An 18,371-nucleotide genomic window follows, 5' to 3' on the forward strand; every position below is an offset into this window, starting at 1 on the left:
TCTTAGCCGTAATTATAATTTAGAGCATTTGGCATAATGACATAAAATATATAATATGAATGCTAGTAATGTCTTATTTATTTAATTTAACCTCCTTAACCCATAAACTGGTTTATTAAAACTTAATCGTATATAAATATAATTTTAATTTTCATTACTATTTATGGAGCCGTTATTTTGGAGCGCATATGTATACGATGAAGTCGGAGTGGAATACTAGCGCACATCCTTAACCAAGGCAAGCTACTGGAGGGGAGGGATCGCAAACAAGCAACTGCTCTTGCATAGTGTATATTTAGTAATTTAGTAAAGGGGCGTTAGCGTAATTTCTAGAGCAGGGGTAGTAGTATAGTAGTAGTATGGTAACAATGTTAATATGATAAATTATTTCAACTTTTCAAAATTTTTATGCGCCGGCAGTCGATACCTTGAATTTAAAAGCGTTTGCCAATGTCGTCATCGCACGAATTAGACTATTGCACTTGCAAGCACAAAGAGATCATTCGAAGTGAACTATATCTCAAGCAGTTTGAAATCGTTTTTAGTTTTCTTTATAAGTTTAGTAGGCTTCGAAAGAAGAATGAAAAAGTTCGGTTTATAGCGTATACAATTGCTCGTTATATTAATTCCATACTTTTACCTGTTCGTTTTTGGCTCTGCTTCTAATGTATCAACAAAAGAACTTATTTTGATTAAAATATATACAGAAACTACTTTGTGCCTGTCATAATTGCGGGCTTGTTAGCGGAAGGCTACATGCTTGTATAGGCTGTGCAACTTTTTCTTGCTGGTCTAAAGGGCATGCTTTAGACCATTACAAGAATTCTAATCACATTTTTGGTCCAACTTTATTTCGATACTGATAATATTTAACTTTTTTTCAAGACCTCTACTAAACATTTTTAAATTCTAAATTTTTGTTTGTTTATTTAAAAGCTGCGGATTTCCATTGCAAACAAATTTATTGTTTTCTATGTGAAGAATACATTTATGATTCTGTTTTGGATCGATTTAAAGAGATTCAAAGCAATAAGGCGCGACTATCTGCACTTCAGTCTTATGGTTTTAAAAAATAAGTTTTTTTTAAGATACTGATAATTTTATAATATTATAACTTTCTAAAGAACTTCTTAAGTAGGCTAACAATTTTTTATAAAACTACAAAGGCGTTTACTTAATTTTCTTACTCAGTAACTGCATTTTTAGCAGTACGTTAAATCCACAATTAACTTCGTAAAAACTTTAATTTTTATTAGACTATAATCCCCGCAGAATTCTATTTACCTCTTGGAAGCCTTCTGAAAAAGAAAATCAGATTCTGAGGCGCTTTTCTACGAGAAACGGTGGTGAAGGTAATTTTTCTTTTTTTTACTTCATCATAAGTAGAACCGAAATATGAAATGATTGACGCAAAAATGTTTGATTGTTTTATATATATAAAAGAATTTTTATATTTTTAGTCTTTAGTTCGCCTTGTTTGAATTTAGATTTCATCTAATTCGTTTCTACTCTAATTTAATAGTTTTTTATTTTAACTTGACAGAGAAATTTAAAGAGAAAGCAGTAACATTAATATCACCGCACTTTTAAAAAAACTTTTTTGTGCAAGCTAGTCCTTAATTATAAATTCCATGGGTTTTGTAGATCTTACTATAATTTTGCAGTGAAATGAGAATTATGTTAAACGATATAAGTAAACGTGTTTTTCTGTACGAGAATTTAATAAAGTTTTGTTATTATTATATACCTTTAAATTCTGATTTTGTTAAAATGCGATTTTTTAAAAATAACAAACTTGATTTTATAAAGTATACAAGGTTAAGAATAATTAATAAAAAGAACCAACTGTCCATACTAAGAAAAATAGAAAAAAAAAGAGAAAGTTGCAGCTAAACGACTTTTGCAAGTGCGACCCAACTTCAACGCACTTTACTAAATTTGTTTTTAAAAATTAGAGAAGATCGTGATTAGAAAACTTTCGTTACTTTTTTGTATTTTTATTAGTGCGAAGGTTGTATAAAACTTGTTCGTGTTATTTCTTTTATCTATTTATTTAAAGTATTCTATTATTAAGAGCAGGCCTTCGTGGTTTGAACAATTTAGGAAACACGTGTTTCATGAGTTGTATTCTTCAGTCTTTTATTCACAATCCTCTATTAAGAAACTTTTTTTTATCTGGCAAACATACAGGTTTTGCATATAAATAATGAAAAAAAAGTATTTTATTTTTGAATTTTTTTAATTAAGATTTAGTTAAGTCGGGGAAAATTATACTTGCTAATTTTACTTTAAATCTAAAATTGAGTAAAACTTTTAAACTTTATATTTTTATAGAAGAGTTATGCGTTTTGCGTTCGGCTAAAAAGAAATCAGTCTGTTTGGCTTGCGAGTTAAACTTCTTGTTTAGAGAGGCAAGCAGAGCTTCCATCTAATATTTTTTAAAAAAATTTGCTTATGAGTTCATACTATTTTTATGTGAGCTTTGCAGTTTTTCAGCGGAAGTATTCATCCTTACTCACCTCATAAATTCCTCCATTCTGTCTGGACACATGCTCACCACCTTTCAGGTTATGAACAGCAAGACGCTCATGAATTTTTTATTGCCGCTTTATACGGCATGCATTTGAGCTGTCAAGGTATTAATTATAATAATAATAATAATAATAAAAGTAAAAATAATAATATAAACACTTGTAATTGTTATACCGATCCCATCACGACGGCTAATTTTACACTAATCAATTTTTTTTATTTTGCATGACTGTGCGTACTAATTAGTTTATTTTTTCCTACTTTCCATGTGTTATTAATTGTGCAAAGTTATTAAGCTATTACTAGTTATTTGTCGAAACAAAGTAACTTTTTTATCAATAATAATTCTGTGTATAACTTCTTAATAGTACTAATGTATGTTTTTTTAAAAATTAGTATAACTATATATTTTTGCTAACAGGAAAGCCCAAGAAATGCCAGTGCATCATCCATCAGATCTTTACGGGCGCTCTGCGGTCTGACGTGAGCTGCATGAGATGCGGCCACGTGTCCACCACGGTCGATCCATTTTGGGATGTCTCATTGGACCTTCACGGCTACTCGTGTATTTGTTGCATAATTGCTTTTTTTATATATTCATGCCGCAATTTCATTTTAGTACATGTTATAATAGTTATCAATTATATTTATATAAATTTTTTTTTTATAATTCTGTTTTATTTTTATTATTCTTTTTTTATTATTATACGTTATTAAATTTTTTTTAAATATATATATAAAGTATAATCTATTTATACTTTTTAAAATAAACTTTAATGTTTATAATTATATTTTTTATTTAATATAATTTGGTTTATAGTAGTTAATAACAACGATACTGTAATTTTTTAAGTTTTTTTAAAAAAACTTTCTTTAACTTATTTAATTATTGTTTATAATTGTATATGATTCCTTTTTGGCTAAAGGTTAGTTTTTTAAAATAAAAAAAGACTTTTTATTATCTTTTTTATATAAAAACTTTATAGTTTTAACTCAAAATCGTTGTGATAAAAAAAGTTTTATTAATTTACATATAAAGTTTGTTATAGTCAATACAACTTTCGCGAGATATATTAAACAGTTGCCGTTTTTTTAATTTATTAATATCATTGGTTTTTCCCTTCTCGTTTTGTTAACTTTTATTTACTGAATAAACAACAAAACTTTGTGTGTATATTTCAAAAGTATTAAGTGTATTAATAAAACTTTTTAAAAAAACTAATAGTACTCTCACACTTTTTTTAAAAGTTTTATAAGTAAACTTTGTAAATCTTAGGTATGCAAAACTTATTATTATTGGTTTATATAGCAGAAACGCCCGGGAGCACCACCAATAAAAAGTCTCATACTTTATATGATTGTCTTCGCCGTTTTACTCAACCCGGTCCTTTTTATATTTATTACGCTTATATAAAAAGAAGATTTACCTTTACTATAAAAAATTTTTAAAAAAAATTTTATTTTTTTCTATTCTTTGATTATTTTTTTGATAGACATTTTTTGATATTTATACATATTATAAACTATATATTATATAATACTAAGGTAAAATATACTCTATTTATTATTATTTAGAAAGTTTGGGAAGTGATCAGAAAATTTTTTGCAGTAATTGTAACAGTAAAGAAGTTTCTCTTTTATATTTTTATCCATTTTTATTTTTTTATATTATTTTTTATTTACTTTATATGCAATATTAAAATATACTTGTTTTGTTAGTATAACATTTTAATGTAAAATATTTTAGACTAACTGATGAATTACTTTTTAAATTTATATATGTATACGTTATATATATTTTTACTTTTTTATTTATTATAAATAAGTTTTTAAGATATTTAAAATTCTTATTAAGTTTTTCTATATATATATTTCAGTAGAATATTGTAACAACTTTATAATTTTTATACTAAAGCTTTACTAAATATTTTTATTATTTAAAAATATTTTATCAGTCGTTAAAATTTTTTTATTTACTTATTTAATTATAAATTATATATTTTTTTTAAGTTTATTTTTTTATTATAAGCAGGAGAAAACCAAGCAATTGTCTATTAAACATTCTCCCATTGTTTTATGCTTCCATTTGAAAGTATTATATTATTATTATTGTTATTATTATTATTATTATTATTATTTTAGAGGTTTGAGCATTACGCCCAGTCAAGCAAGTTAAGATCTTGCATTGAATTCACTTCTCATTTAAGTATTGCTCCTTTTCTTTCTTCCGCTATTGTTCGAAAACGCGAATGGTTATTTTTATTTTTATTATAATTTTTTTCTTAAATATAATTATTTTTTTAATAGTAAAAAAGGTAAAAACGTTTCAGAGCTTGAAAAAGAAGAAGAAATTAGTCTTCTGGAGTCTATGAAAAGCCAGTATACTCTTTTCTCTGTTGTTAATCACCACGGCTCGCTGCATTCTGGTGGGTATTACCTTTTTTTACAATTATGTTTTTTAAAACAATTATAAATAAGGTCACTACGTCAGCTACGTTAAACATAACAATCAGGTTTTACTATTATAATTATAATTATAAAATAATAATAATAATAATAATCATAAAGTGGTTTCTTTGTGACGATGGAGCCGTAACAACTGCTACACTTGAGCAAGTTCTTAATAGCGAAGGGCAGCTTCTTAACATTTTTTTAAAGTTTAATAGATTTTTAAAGTAATTTCAATAGATATCTTTTATTTTATATAAAAGATAATCTTGAATTTGAACGCTCCAGTATTTAGTATTTTAAAAAGGTTTAATCTGGAATCCTGAGAAATTAAAAATTAAAATTACATCAAAATTATTAATTAAATAAAGTAAATTTTATACTAAATATTCTTATCAACACAAGCGCCCACCAGCAGGTAATCTTATAAAAGGTCAGATTGTAAAAAGTAGTTTGAATTGAGATCCAAGGGATATCTTTATTGCACACAAAGCCCATCATCTTTCATACACACGTCTAAAAATCACGTAGAAATTCCTTATATACTTAAAAATTTATAAATATTATACTTATTGAAGTACAAAACCGTTAACATCTCAAGTAAAGAAAACTCTTCTCACGCAAAGATTCTATACTGTCAGAAAAAAACATTATCTTAAACTGAAACAACTAATTTAATAAAAATAATTAACTTGAATTAGAAGGTTTATAGTCCAAGGAAAGGATTTTTTCGTTGGTACACCAAGTACTCGTGGCCAAAACCTATCTTAGATCAAATTGAGGGGGGGATAGGGCAAAGAGTATAGTTATTTTATTAACTTATTAATATATTTTATAATAATATAACTGTATTAAAATTAACTATTTCATTACATGTAATATTATTATTACTTTGCTACTATGCCCTTATTGATAAAGACTATTTATCTGTGTTGAGTATGCGCATCCGCTCTTCTAGTGGATGATGCAGGAAATCGTTAGGGTCGCACCCCTTCCCCATGCGTTAATAGAGGGTTTAGAACCCTATATCTAAAGTCCAATTTTTGACATGGTGGGAAATCTAACAGAGGGGAAGTAGAATAAGCAGCAATTGGTTATAATTACGCCTGTCCCTTCTATCGCCGTATAGTCCTTCCCTTCGCTCTCCCGGGGGAAGAAATACCATTACCATGTGGAATTTAGTGTGTTCAAAGCAAGCTTATTCCTCCTTTATAATGAGGGGGGGGAATTATTGCCTGAATAATGCAGCATGGAATAATAGATGTGATCCTGCTCCTATTTTTATTGGTTTTGAAGAATCAGGTAAAAATATTAATAGGAATAGTCGGCGAAATTTTTAAATAAATATAAATTTGAAACAAAGTCGACCCTATTCTGTCATTTTTTGTTTCATTCTATTAAATACCGTTAATAAAGAGATAAAAAAAAACTATAAAAGTTCATTTAGTACGTTTTTAGGTCCGCTGGAAGTTAGGAGGCCTACTAACAAGTTAAAAAAGCTGTAGTGGAATTTTAATTCGTTCCAGACCGAAGTCATCCGCAAGGTGTCATTGCGCACATAATAAGGTGTGCCGGTTATCAGTTGCAGGATAGTGCGGTCGTCAATAGTTAATCGTATGTTGCATAACCATAGTAGGGCGCAGTTTACTGCACGGAGATATTGTGCATGTTGCACATAGCAGTGGGTAGGGTGTGAGGATTTTGCAGATATTGGAATGTCCCGCATGTACAATGCGAGTCTCGCGGGGTTAATTCTTACTCAAAAGGTACTTCTGTACAGAAACGCCGCGGGTAGGTGGTAGAAGTTCTTCGGAGTAACTAAGGCATGTTAATTTGCGTAGAGATCCTCGCGCCATATACGCGGTCAAATGGTTTAATGTCGAGAAAAGTGACGTCCGTGGGTCTCTTAAAAATTGAAGTTCCGAGTTGTCCCCCAAATAGATTGCAGTAATTGTTGAGTGGCGTTTCGTGTGTCCCTATAAATTCTTCTAGTGGCGTAGTAAAACAGCCTTCACGGTTTTTATGTACTGCTGAAGTAGGCTAATGGGGCAGTATTCATTGGAGTCTGTTAAAGTCCTCGAAGGCCTGGAGATTATTACAACAGTGACTGTTTTTGCTTCGTGTTGGAGGGGGGGAGCCAAGCGACTTAGGAGAAGTTTCAAAACAGGAAAGGTGGTCTCGCCAGCTGCAACAACATTTTAGCATCTCGTTAGTGATCCCATTTAAATTAATATTTTCCATTGCGATATTGCAAAGATTGTAACAGCGATTTCATCATCTATTCTCGATTTATAAGTTCGTTGCTAATGACTAAAGGGCCACGCGGTCTTTGGAATTCGTCCCTAAAAGCAGCTAAAGTTAAATGTGCGCACTGGGCAGTGAGAAGGTTGGTAACAAAAAACACCGCCTTATCTCAGTCGCTTCCAGCCTCTACCTCACCTTAATTAAGTGGGGATTTGGTTTGAGACTGCAGTTTTTTATTCTTCTGACAAAGTGCCAAATGGCAACCCGCTATCTGCCGCTACAGATACGTCCTGCGGTTCACTTCTAGCCATCATTTCTAGCTCTAATTCCGCTGTGACTGTGAAGACAGTTTATCATGGTTTTATTTTACCCTCTTTTGCAGAATATGATAACGAATTGCAGTATCTATAAACAAGTTATGACGTAGTGGTATATCTATGGTGTCTGTAGGACCTTCTAATAATCATATTACAAGTAGAGGTCTTCTCTAGAGTGTTACTAAAAAAAAGCTGTTACAACTACATAAAAAAGTGTCTCTTCCTATTTACGTTTATATAAATAATATAGTCACGTTAAAAGGGTTAGCAACAACAAAAACAATGTGATTAGGTTATATATAAACTTTTGTACATAGTCCCTTCTCAAAAACAAGTTTTTAAGTAAATACAAGGCAGGCTGTGTTTACCTTAGCTTTACTTTAAATTAAGGCGGAACACGAAAACACAAACGTGCACGACCTTCCTACTATTATAATTTTTTCTGCGTCTAAGTTTCACGCAGGTAACAACGAGCCCTTCTACGAGGTGTTTTGCCTCTATTTATGCTTGATTAATAGACGCACTTGGCTAACAACGAAGCTTTTAAATCGCCAAGGCCTGTAATTGGACGCCGGAAGAAGCAGGATTTAAAATTGGGACTCTTTTAAAGCCCTCGATAATCAACGACTCAGGGTCTTACTGTTTTTTTAAAGACCTATAAATGTAAATTGGATTCAGCAAAGGACTCAATGTGACTCTAGACAGTACATTGATAACCTAATTATATATTTGCTTATCTTAAGAATTGAATGATAAGGGCTTGTCCAAGTTCTGTTTCTAATTGTATTAGATTAAGTTAAATTATATTATACTTCAATACTCATTTTTAAGTACTGTCTTTAGTCTCAGTTTATTTTTCTACTAACCACTGTTATATGTTAACTAAACCTCTTTGATTTCTATTGCTTAGAGGCTCCGTTCTGCGAACATTTTATTGTCTCCTGTCATTTATATTTAGTTTCCTCTCCTCATTAACTCTGGAGTAATTTTATTTAAAGTTGCGCGACGTGGCATAATTTTGTATTAATAACTTTTGTCGTTGTCATTTGCTTAGCTACTTTAAAAAAAATTTTATTAAGAATATTTGTAAAAATTCCTGCAAAGAGAAGAAAAAATAAAGGCAAACGAATGGGAATAAAAAGATTTAGTCATAAACTGTAAATTTTACACCTTTGAGAGCAACATTTTATAATACTAAATAATTAAAGCGGGGAGCAACATACTGTTCTAAGACTGCTCAAATCGTACGTAAAAATCTGTAAATATATGAATTTTTTATATAGCGTAATATATTCATCTAGGTGTTATAACTTAGGATAATCTTAAAATGCGCTATATAGTTTTTTTAAGTGTAATAACAAGAAATATTTAGTGATTTAAAATTACATTTGACGCGAAGGCATCCACCTTCCTTTTTAGTAGCATGGACCCCTAATTTAAAAAGTTACCAAGGAAAGAAGCTCAACCAATTCTGTTAGCAGCTACTCCCTCTTCAATTTTATAGAAAAATTAAATAGATAGGTGCCCGAAAATTTTCAATTATAAATATTTTGAACACGGTACGACAGAATAAAAACTGCTCTAGGATTAAATGGTTATGATGCTAGATCCTGCTTACAGTTTACCTCAAAAGCACTTAAACAGCTTACTTGATAAAGTTATATAATTATTTTTCTGTTTAAAAATGCATGATTAATTTGCAGTGCACAATTAGTGAATAAAGGAGCCCCTCCGGGAAAAATAGTAATGAAACATATTTTATAATCTTATATTACAGTAAAATTTAATTATTAACTCGATAAAAGCCTGGACTCAAGCGCTGTACATAAAATTAGTTAACCTGCAAAGTTATCTTAACTAACCTCTCTGACTTCAATCGCCTTCTCTGCTAACAATTTTTTTTAATGTATAAACCATTACACTAAGGTGTAGTCGTCTTAGTCGGGGGCCGTCCAGCTGCTTTGGCATAAGCCTGCTATTCTTAACCAATTCTATGGTGTGATACCACACACAAAAAGGAGTAAGGAAGCTTGACTGAAAGGAACCTTTTATTTAATCAATATATATATATACATACTATCAAAAATTTTACAATTAAATGTTATTCTAATAGAAGATACTCTTAATATATAGTGCTCTCTCAGCTTAAGCATGAATGTCTTTACGTGCTCCAGTCCTGCGGGCTTATAATAGTAAAACGCGGACTAGTACATATTTAAACAGTTTAAAGCAAATTTTTTAAATAACTTACCACAAGCGAAAACACAACTTTATTTGCTTGGACGAAAAACGTAACTAAATAAAAAATATGTTTTACTTAAAAGGAGTTCTTAAAATCTACGCTGTAATTGGCCTCGACATGGATGTAAAAAACTAATAATTAGTTTTTATAATAAAAAATAGTATAGCCTTCTTAAACGGAGGGACCTTATTTGATAAACATAAATTTTGCAAAATTTTCCACCAAAATTTTATATACAATGGGGTTCTATACAATGGTCCTGCTATACAGATATATAAATAACTGTAATCTTTGCTCTAATTTTATTACAAAGCAATTCATGCCAAAGGATTTAGGCAAAAAAAACACGAAAAAACGCGGAGTTTCGCGGAGAACTTAAACATATTGTTTTTACTTGCACAAAACAGTTTAATGTGCAAAACTTTTTACCTCATAATTTGTTATCACCCTTCTAAAGGTGTTAAAATCTCGCCCAAGGGATTCTGTTAGATCAGAAGAAACACCTAGTCTAGTAAAATGTCTTTTGGAAATATTAATCAAACTTTCAAATTAATAATCATCAAAACAATATTGAAACAAATTACTTGCTAATTCACTATCTTCGTGTCGTAGGCTAAACGTTTAACAGCGTTCTATAAATGGAGCATTTAATAAACAGCTTCATTTTCTTAAATGCGTGTAACTATCTCTACAGAAAGTCGAAAGAACTTTATAATATTTATCCAAGAGACTTTAGATTATCTCAGTAGTCTTGATAATAATCTAAAGTTATACAAAAAAATGCATAGGAAGTTCTAATCTCTACTACGATTGGCTGTCTACTGCGTACTTTGAGAAGATCTTATTTTAACAATAAATGTAAAACAGTAAAACTGTTTAAAGATTTTCTTAGTTTAGGTGATATTAGCTTAGCTGCTTTCGCTTTACCTCAAGTGATATGAAAAATTTTGATAAATAGAGTTAATAATGGATATAGCTCCAATATTTTCCAGTTAGTAAAATCAATGGTAGGCGCTTGCTAATTAAATTGTGTCTATCCATGTTTACGAAGAGAAAAAAAATTACCTTGAGAAGAATTTATGTCAAAAAGTTTTTCGCATGAAAAACGTTGTAAGGAATATGCTTATTATGAAAACAAAGAACTTATTGGCAAGAAAACTTTTATGCTCACCAAATTTTTTGTATAAGTACTTTATTAAATGAGTTGTTCTCCTTACTAACGAATCGTTCTTCTCATATCTTCTGCAAAGATAACTAATAACTATACGCTGACTAGAAGGCTTTTTTCTTTAAATAATGTAGAGAAGATTTATTTCAAAGAACTTTTAGAAAAACCTGTGTGTCTCTTCGTCATAGTTAAGGAGATAGGTAATGTTTATTTCAGTAATGCGGCTGGGTTACAAATAATGAAAATAAGAAATGCTGATTAAATTCGTGATAATGTTGCCCTTAAGTCCTTCCCGGAAAGTTATCTTTTTCAATTTCGTTACACTGACAATGAAGCAATTTCGAGTGAGGTAACTGGCCTCTAGTTGCTTAAGACATTACAGAAAATAAGTTATTTAAAAATATAAAACATTTCTTCATGACCCAATATGCATCTCTATTGATAGTAAAAGTTTGTTGAAATAGCCTAAAAAACTTTTATTATCCGCTTAAAAGAGATCTTTTAGTATAAGTGTCGTGAAAACTTCTATTTGTAAAAGCTGTAAGTCTGATCGTTCATAAAGGCCACATATGTTAAACGCGATATTTAATTTTATGAGGATAGAAGCCCATACGATGATATATGCTAAAGCAAATAGAGCCTGTTTCCCAACTCTTTATGTTAAACAAACCAAACCTGTCTCAAAGATAGTTTCTCCTTTAAAATATAACGCTTTACTCGGGGACTACTATCTTTACTTTAAAATAATATTTGATTGCAATTATAAAGAGTATGCTTACATTCTCATGTATGGTTTCACTGTAAGATCCTGTTGACTCTAGTATACTTCCCCACTGATTTCTTAGTGTATTTCCTTCCGCTCATATCGTGCATCCCCCGCTTCGCATTGTTTCCTTAAAAGTTACAACGTTTTAGTTACGAAGTTCGTCAGTTAAAATTTAATACTTTTACAACATCAGCTACTTTAATTAAATAGGGCTTTATAAGTAAAGAGTAGCTGCTAGACAATTACGGCCTGTTTCTTAAGAAAAAATTTTTAAAAAAATATATTTTGGTTATTTTTTTTTTAAATTATTTAAAACGAGTATTTAAAATGGTAATTTGCAACTAAAGTACTTGAAAGTATATTAAAGAACTAAAAAGTAAGCATCATGAAATGTCTAAAAATATTTAAAGTTTTGAATGGGCTGTTATTCAATGTATTATAAGTTATTACTATAATTTTTAAAATTTAAAGTTTACAGGAGAGGGACTAACAGTTATGTCATAAAGATTTCCAAAGTTCACTATGTGGTTTCTCAACAGATGTCAAATTAAATTTAGAGAAGAGAGCGTATGAACTCTTTAAATTTTAAAATAATTTATAAATAGATAGTAGTAGATTAACCAATTCTAATCTGTTTTAAATTTCTCTTGCTGCTAACCGTTAACACATGTTTTTTTTATTTTAAATTAAAGCTCTATTACGTAGATTAAACATATTTTACTCCGATTAGATAGTACCACCATGATAGTAACGATAAAACTGATTAACCAAAATTTTATCCATTCTGCTCATCACTAGGGTTATGGTTTAGGAATTCTAATTGGTGGTGAAGCCTTTTTTCTTAACATCTATGATCAACACGGCGAATTTTTCTATTTAGAGCTACACATATTACTATATTAGTAGCATATATAACTGTCTTAAGATTAAAGCTCAAGTTTTTATTTGGAAATCTTCATGCTACTTACAACATACTTTTTTTCATAAAATGTTGCAAATATGTTATAAGAACTAATAGTAGATGAAGGGTTAGTAGTAATTAATGTATGTTTAATTAAATTTTTAGAGAAGCTAAAATGGCCTCCATATTTTAAATTTTTTCTTACTTGACGTTGAGGGTTTTTTGTTCTCTTCAGAATACGCGCGATATTTCCCTTTACTGTTTCTTTTTATTAAAGTATAACTTTTGTTCAAATTATTTAAATTACTTAAATTTTTAAACGGTAGTCGCATATGTTTTGCGCTCCCCTCATAATCCTTTCCCTTATTATAATTCAAAGTTGATGTGAACGACCTATCATTTAACAAATAACTGTTTTCTTCAGTATTAATATTACTATTATTATTATCAACACTATTATAATTTATAGTAGAAGAAGTAAGAGTGACAAGGTTATTATCAGGGTTTAAGTTATAATTTTTGTTATCTGAGCTAAAACAATTTAATTTAATTTGCCCACAGATGTTTTCTGACGATAAAGATTTTAATTCTCTTTTAATTGCGCGAATACTTTTCATGCCCCCTTTTTTGCATGACTTACAGTGGGTAGGTTTAGTTTCAGTAGGAAAACAATAGCTTGATCTCTTCCCGCATAGGCATTTCCTGCTAATGACATCTGCCATTCCATCAAGTTTGCAAGAATTGCAAAAAAGGCGTTTCTTTTTACCTGGATAATTACAGGATGGGTGTTTGCCACAGCCACCTAGGCACCTCTTATTCTTAACATCGATCATATCAAAAGTTTTACATTGCTTACAATATAGGGGTTTCTTCTCTCCTGGAGTGTTATAAACCGAGAATCTTCCACAACCACCAGCGCACCGTTTATTAACAACATCTACCATTCCTGGTAACTTGCAATCGTTGCAACATAAAGCCCTTTTTTCGGTCGGATAGTTGTAGTTGGGCTGCTTTAAACAACCACCCACGCACTTTTTGTTAACTACGTCCACCATGCCTTCAAGTTTACAGTTTTTACAGTATAAAGCTTTTTTTTCGTTTTGATAGTTATAGTTGGGGCGTTTTCCGCATCCACCTAAACATTTTCTTGAAGTGACATTCATAAATTCATTTATTTGCAAGTTAAGCCTGTGATTCTTAAAAGAACTGGTTATAATTATTAGTCAGAGAAAAATTTAATACTTAAGTTAGATAAATTAATTGAAAATGTTTTAAAAAAAACTCAAACAATTATAGTTTTTACGTGTCAAAATTGAGCTGAACTTAAAAATCCTATATTTTAGTAAATTTACTGATAAACATACTATATGACCCACGCTTTCTGTAAGCCCTACCGTAATTTTATCTTCGAAAATACTACTAGCGAGTTATATTTACTGTTTTACAAGCAAAGAAAGCAGGTCTATTTGCTTGAATTAGGTCAGCATGAGATTACGCGACTACTGCAGGATTAACTATAATTATTAAACTGAGCGTAAAGAAGCACAAAGGGCATAATTATTACATTTTAATTATTATTTTAAAATAATAAAAATTCATTTAAGGGTCAAATAGTATTTTTAAGCAACTTATATTTTTTTAAGATTTAGCGTAGGTATACTACCTTTAGCTTTAGTTGAAGTAAGCCCGAAGTTGACAAGTTTAAAAAAAAAACATGAACTCATTAAAATTTTTCGGTTCTTAAAGAAGTTTATTAAACAAAAAAGGAAGTTACTAATTACTAATTTTATGATCGAAGGACTAAATAGACTTTTCTACTTCTCTTTCGGATAAATTTTTTTTTACTTAACAATCATAACTTGGCATTTTTAGGCACCAATGAGATATTATGGATGAAACTGTCATGTAGACTACAAATTGAACAACTTGGAATGCCCTTTAAAATTGCATGAAAAGGATAGAAGTAGAAGAACAAATATAGTTGATTGGTTTATAATAAATGCATTTATGACAAACGCGATTATTACACATAGTTTTATTCTTAAATTCCTTATTGATTATTTATTAAAAAAACTTAAAAGTGAACTTTAGATTGTTAACCTAGTAATAGCAGCCTGTACCATGATTTACTCATAAGATTGGAAACTTTAATCTTATATTATTGAATTTATGATTTCTTTTCGTATGAACAATTTTTAAAACTGTGTAATTCATAACTAATAATACCTGTGACTCTTAACGTTTAGGTATCGGGGGGTCTTTTGCCTCTAATAGAAAATAAAACTAAATTTCGTCTCTTTAAAATTAAATGGTCTTTATTATGACAAATTTTTCTTATTTTAAAAATTCTAACAGAAGCTTAATCCATTAAATTTTATGTTAAAAGCTTAGTTCCCATTTAGTACTAAAATGTAATAGGCTACCACCTAAAATGCCGTAATTCAGGTATTTTTTTATGATAGTGGACGGCCCTGTATAAGTAATTTGCCTTAAAGTAAGTACTTGCTAGTAAGGCTTCGAACTAAAGTTTTATATTATATCTATAAACAATTATTACCGGTTTATTAAAAAAAAATTAATAAGAATTTAAAGTATATACAAAACTTAAGATAAACTATATTACATAATGTTAATTTAAAAAGTTGTATTTTAGCAGTTAACCGCTGATAGATGTTATATTCTAATAAAATTCTATTTTTTTCAGTTAACTATTTACTCAAATAATACCATCATGATGAAACCTTTTGCTGGCTAGTACGAAAAACTAAGTGAAAGGCTATACATATAATTATTTGTAAGAGATTTTGCGTTACCGTACTAAAGAATACAAGCATGCAAAAATGACAGCTATACGCTTAATTTAGCCCCTTTGTTGTGATTTCTTTTCAATTAGGCCAAGTAACAAAAATAACAGAATCCACTTTTAATAAAATTAGATTTTAACGAATAAAATTAATTTAAAAAAACAATAATTTAGGATTTTAATAACAAAACATATTTAGAACTTTGTACCAGAGGGGTATGTGGACACAACTTATCAATGTATTAAAAACTATACAACTAATAAGCCAAAATGGAACGCCCCAGCTAGCCAGGAAAGAGATCGCAAACTCTCTTTTCCTAAGGGAAACACAAGGGGGTCCCTCCGGGGCCAGAAATTTACGATATACTCTAGTGGTTAGGGACGCCCAAGTTAATTAGGACGTTCTATTTGGCCTAAGAATGTTATACGCATTTCACAATAATGAAAAGTTAAAATATGTGATCGTCTTCACTATTTACCTCTCGCACCGAATAATATTTGTTAATACCGCTACTATACCATTAATAAATTTAGTGTGGCATATCTTAATTTTCACCTTATAGATTAAACTGATTAAATAATTTTTATTAGTAGTACGGGAAACCTGCACAACAAATGCTAGATATATATTTTAGTAGGCTATAAACTTCCTCATCTTCGAGTTTACGGTCGCTTTGGTTTAAGTTGTGAAAGTCTTCATCTAAAAGGCTAATTAATGAAAAATACCACATTAACTATGGTGTAAGCGTCAATTAAGCTTACCGGCCTTTTTCTTTTATAAATTACTGAGTGTTTCTAGAGTGCGTAAAGATTAGATGAACGTTCTGGTGGTGATTTAAACCAACATATTCATATGTATTATTATCCTTGTTATCCGTACTAAACTATACGGAAGGATTAACATAGAAAGCAAATAAGTAATGAACAAATTAATAATTAAAACTAATAAAAAAACATATAAGTTCTTCTATAGAATATTTAGCTAATAATATAAACTTAACATGCTTAAGCAGGCGTTGCTAAAGACAATTTTTTTCTTTCTCCGTAATAATCTGTCGCATGAATCAAACAAATTTATTTAATTTAAATATTTAATTATTTTAGTTTTTACTTTTAAAAATGGAAGCGTAGCTGACAGGTTATGGGTGTATAAGAAATTTTAGCCTGTAAACGGTAATAAGACCACTAAAACATGTCTCAACATTTTGTATCCAGGCTTGGATTATAAAAAAGTTACAACAGAAAATATTGTTTTTTTACCAAAACTGGAAGCTAAGAAAATGCCACCAATTGACTGTTTCATGCTGTCTGTGTTTGATATTATAATAACTGACTTTCCGACCTCTTAAAGCGGGCGTCCATTTTTTTGGCGTGGTGGGAAATCTAACACATGCTTTATCATTATTACGGACACCCAATCTGATTAGAGAGCAACCCAAATTTTATTTACAGCCAAGTATTATTTATCTTTAGCATTTGAGTCCGGTTCAACCGCATCAAAGCTTCAAGTACTATCTTTTTTTTTAAGTAAAACGCGGATCTATTTTTATTTACAAGGTTTTCCCTTACTTGTAAAAAGCAGTGTGTTTGCATGTGCTTTGTTATTTACATTTGCTTATTATTCGTGTGAATTTTCTTTGCTTCATATTTTTTATGAAAGTTATTTGCACCTGTATATAGCGAGTATCGTAAATTTTATGAATTTATAATACTGGGTTGCTATTGGAGATCCTACCAAAAATTGGAGGCCCACATTGGAGGCAGAAAAACTTTTGTTAAGGTGTCATGTTTAAAAATTAAGCATATTTTTACTTTTTTTAAACCTACGAAAGCTTATTTACCCGTTCGAGTTCTAAAGCCTTTAAACCTAGGTCTATTTGTCCCGAATTCAATGACCTAAAGATGATTTATATTATGAATAATGCAAATATTAAGTTTAATACAAGTGGAATTTTATTTACTAAAGTAGAGGTATGTTCTAGGACTTAGCAATTCACCTATTATTACCCTCCTAAAAGACGCTGGCGTGGTTTTGCTAATAAAAACAAAATTAATTTACGTAAAGTAAGACAAATTCCTAAAGTTCTCTTGCACTTAATCAAGTTAAAATAAAATAATCTATATTTCTCAGTCTAAATTGAGGAGCATTTAATCCTTAAAACCTACACTTAAAGAAAAAGCAAATATTGTAAGGTATTTTCGTAAAAAATTAACAATGATAGAGCTATAAGTCTACAACATTAACAAAATGTATATGTAATTTATCGACCGAGAATATGAGTTGTCACCGTAGCTCAGTGTTTAGAGCATTGTCAAAGAATTCAAGGTTGCGGATACGGTTCCCGTCGGTGCCACAACTCTCATTTTTCTGGTTTGGTGGTTACGGGTATAAATTCCCTAAAAAACAAAATTCTGATAAATATGAACTTGCCAGCAAAACCTATAGGAAGAAAAAGAATAAAGGAATCTCCATCGTGGTACTATGAATTCTTCCAAGAAGACTGCGCCCCTGGGTGAATTTATCATTTTGAAAACTGCATCTGTTTTTTCAAAACAGGGAGCCATTATTATAAAATCTTAGCGTATAAGTCGTAATTAAGGCTGCTTTATACGTTTTGGAAAGTACTCTAAAAAGAGTATCATTCTATCAGTCTGGTTATAAACTTACAAATAACCATAAGAGTGGTGTTTATAATAATATCCCCGTGACCGTATGCGAAAAGATGAAAGTCAGTAATTAAGAAAAGCATTCGCAAGTCCCCCCCTCCCTCCTAAAGTTTTTTATTGTTTTCGGGAGGATTTTATGTTCTCAAACCTTGAGTTAAACCCATGCTCGTTGTTGAATTTTCTCTATTGCGTTCTCTGCACAGGTACTTCACAGTAGACTTTATATATTTATTTTTTTTAATCTTAAATATATTATTAAACTACTCGTATCATGCCACCAGTT

At 30.1% G+C, this 18,371-nt stretch overlaps 2 protein-coding genes across 3 annotated transcripts; one reads left to right on the forward strand and one right to left on the reverse strand.

Moving 5' to 3' along the window:
• Window positions 1-364: 364 nt before the first annotated feature.
• Window positions 365-5,307, forward strand: LOC135146001 (ubiquitin carboxyl-terminal hydrolase 22-like). 2 transcript variants are annotated; one of them, XM_064078140.1, is made up of 16 exons: window positions 365-588; window positions 708-840; window positions 937-1,062; window positions 1,257-1,352; window positions 2,080-2,190; window positions 2,335-2,411; window positions 2,489-2,636; window positions 2,954-3,097; window positions 3,842-3,916; window positions 4,108-4,160; window positions 4,562-4,624; window positions 4,675-4,784; window positions 4,840-4,958; window positions 5,011-5,045; window positions 5,101-5,165; window positions 5,221-5,307. In XM_064078140.1, exons 1-16 carry the CDS (start codon window positions 451-453, stop codon window positions 5,273-5,275), a joined length of 1,548 nt encoding a protein of 515 aa, XP_063934210.1. In that variant the 5' UTR covers window positions 365-450; the 3' UTR covers window positions 5,276-5,307. The 2 variants fall into 2 exon arrangements, with proteins under 2 accessions (XP_063934210.1, XP_063934211.1); XM_064078141.1 differs by having other exon boundaries at window positions 4,565-4,624.
• Window positions 5,308-6,968: 1,661 nt separating this feature from the next.
• On the reverse strand, window positions 6,969-13,673 carry LOC135145985 (uncharacterized). The gene is made up of 2 exons (XM_064078113.1): window positions 13,385-13,673; window positions 6,969-7,165 (listed from the first exon to the last, which is right to left on the reverse strand). The coding sequence occupies exons 1-2, from the start codon at window positions 13,671-13,673 to the stop codon at window positions 6,969-6,971; spliced, it is 486 nt and encodes a 161-aa protein (XP_063934183.1).
• Window positions 13,674-18,371: the final 4,698 nt, after the last annotated feature.

This window comes from Zophobas morio, unplaced genomic scaffold (assembly GCF_036711695.1).
Source record: "Zophobas morio isolate AGI-343-1 ecotype UQ-CSIRO unplaced genomic scaffold, CSIRO_AGI_Zmor_V1 ptg000205l, whole genome shotgun sequence".
NCBI lineage: Eukaryota > Metazoa > Arthropoda > Insecta > Coleoptera > Tenebrionidae > Zophobas > Zophobas morio.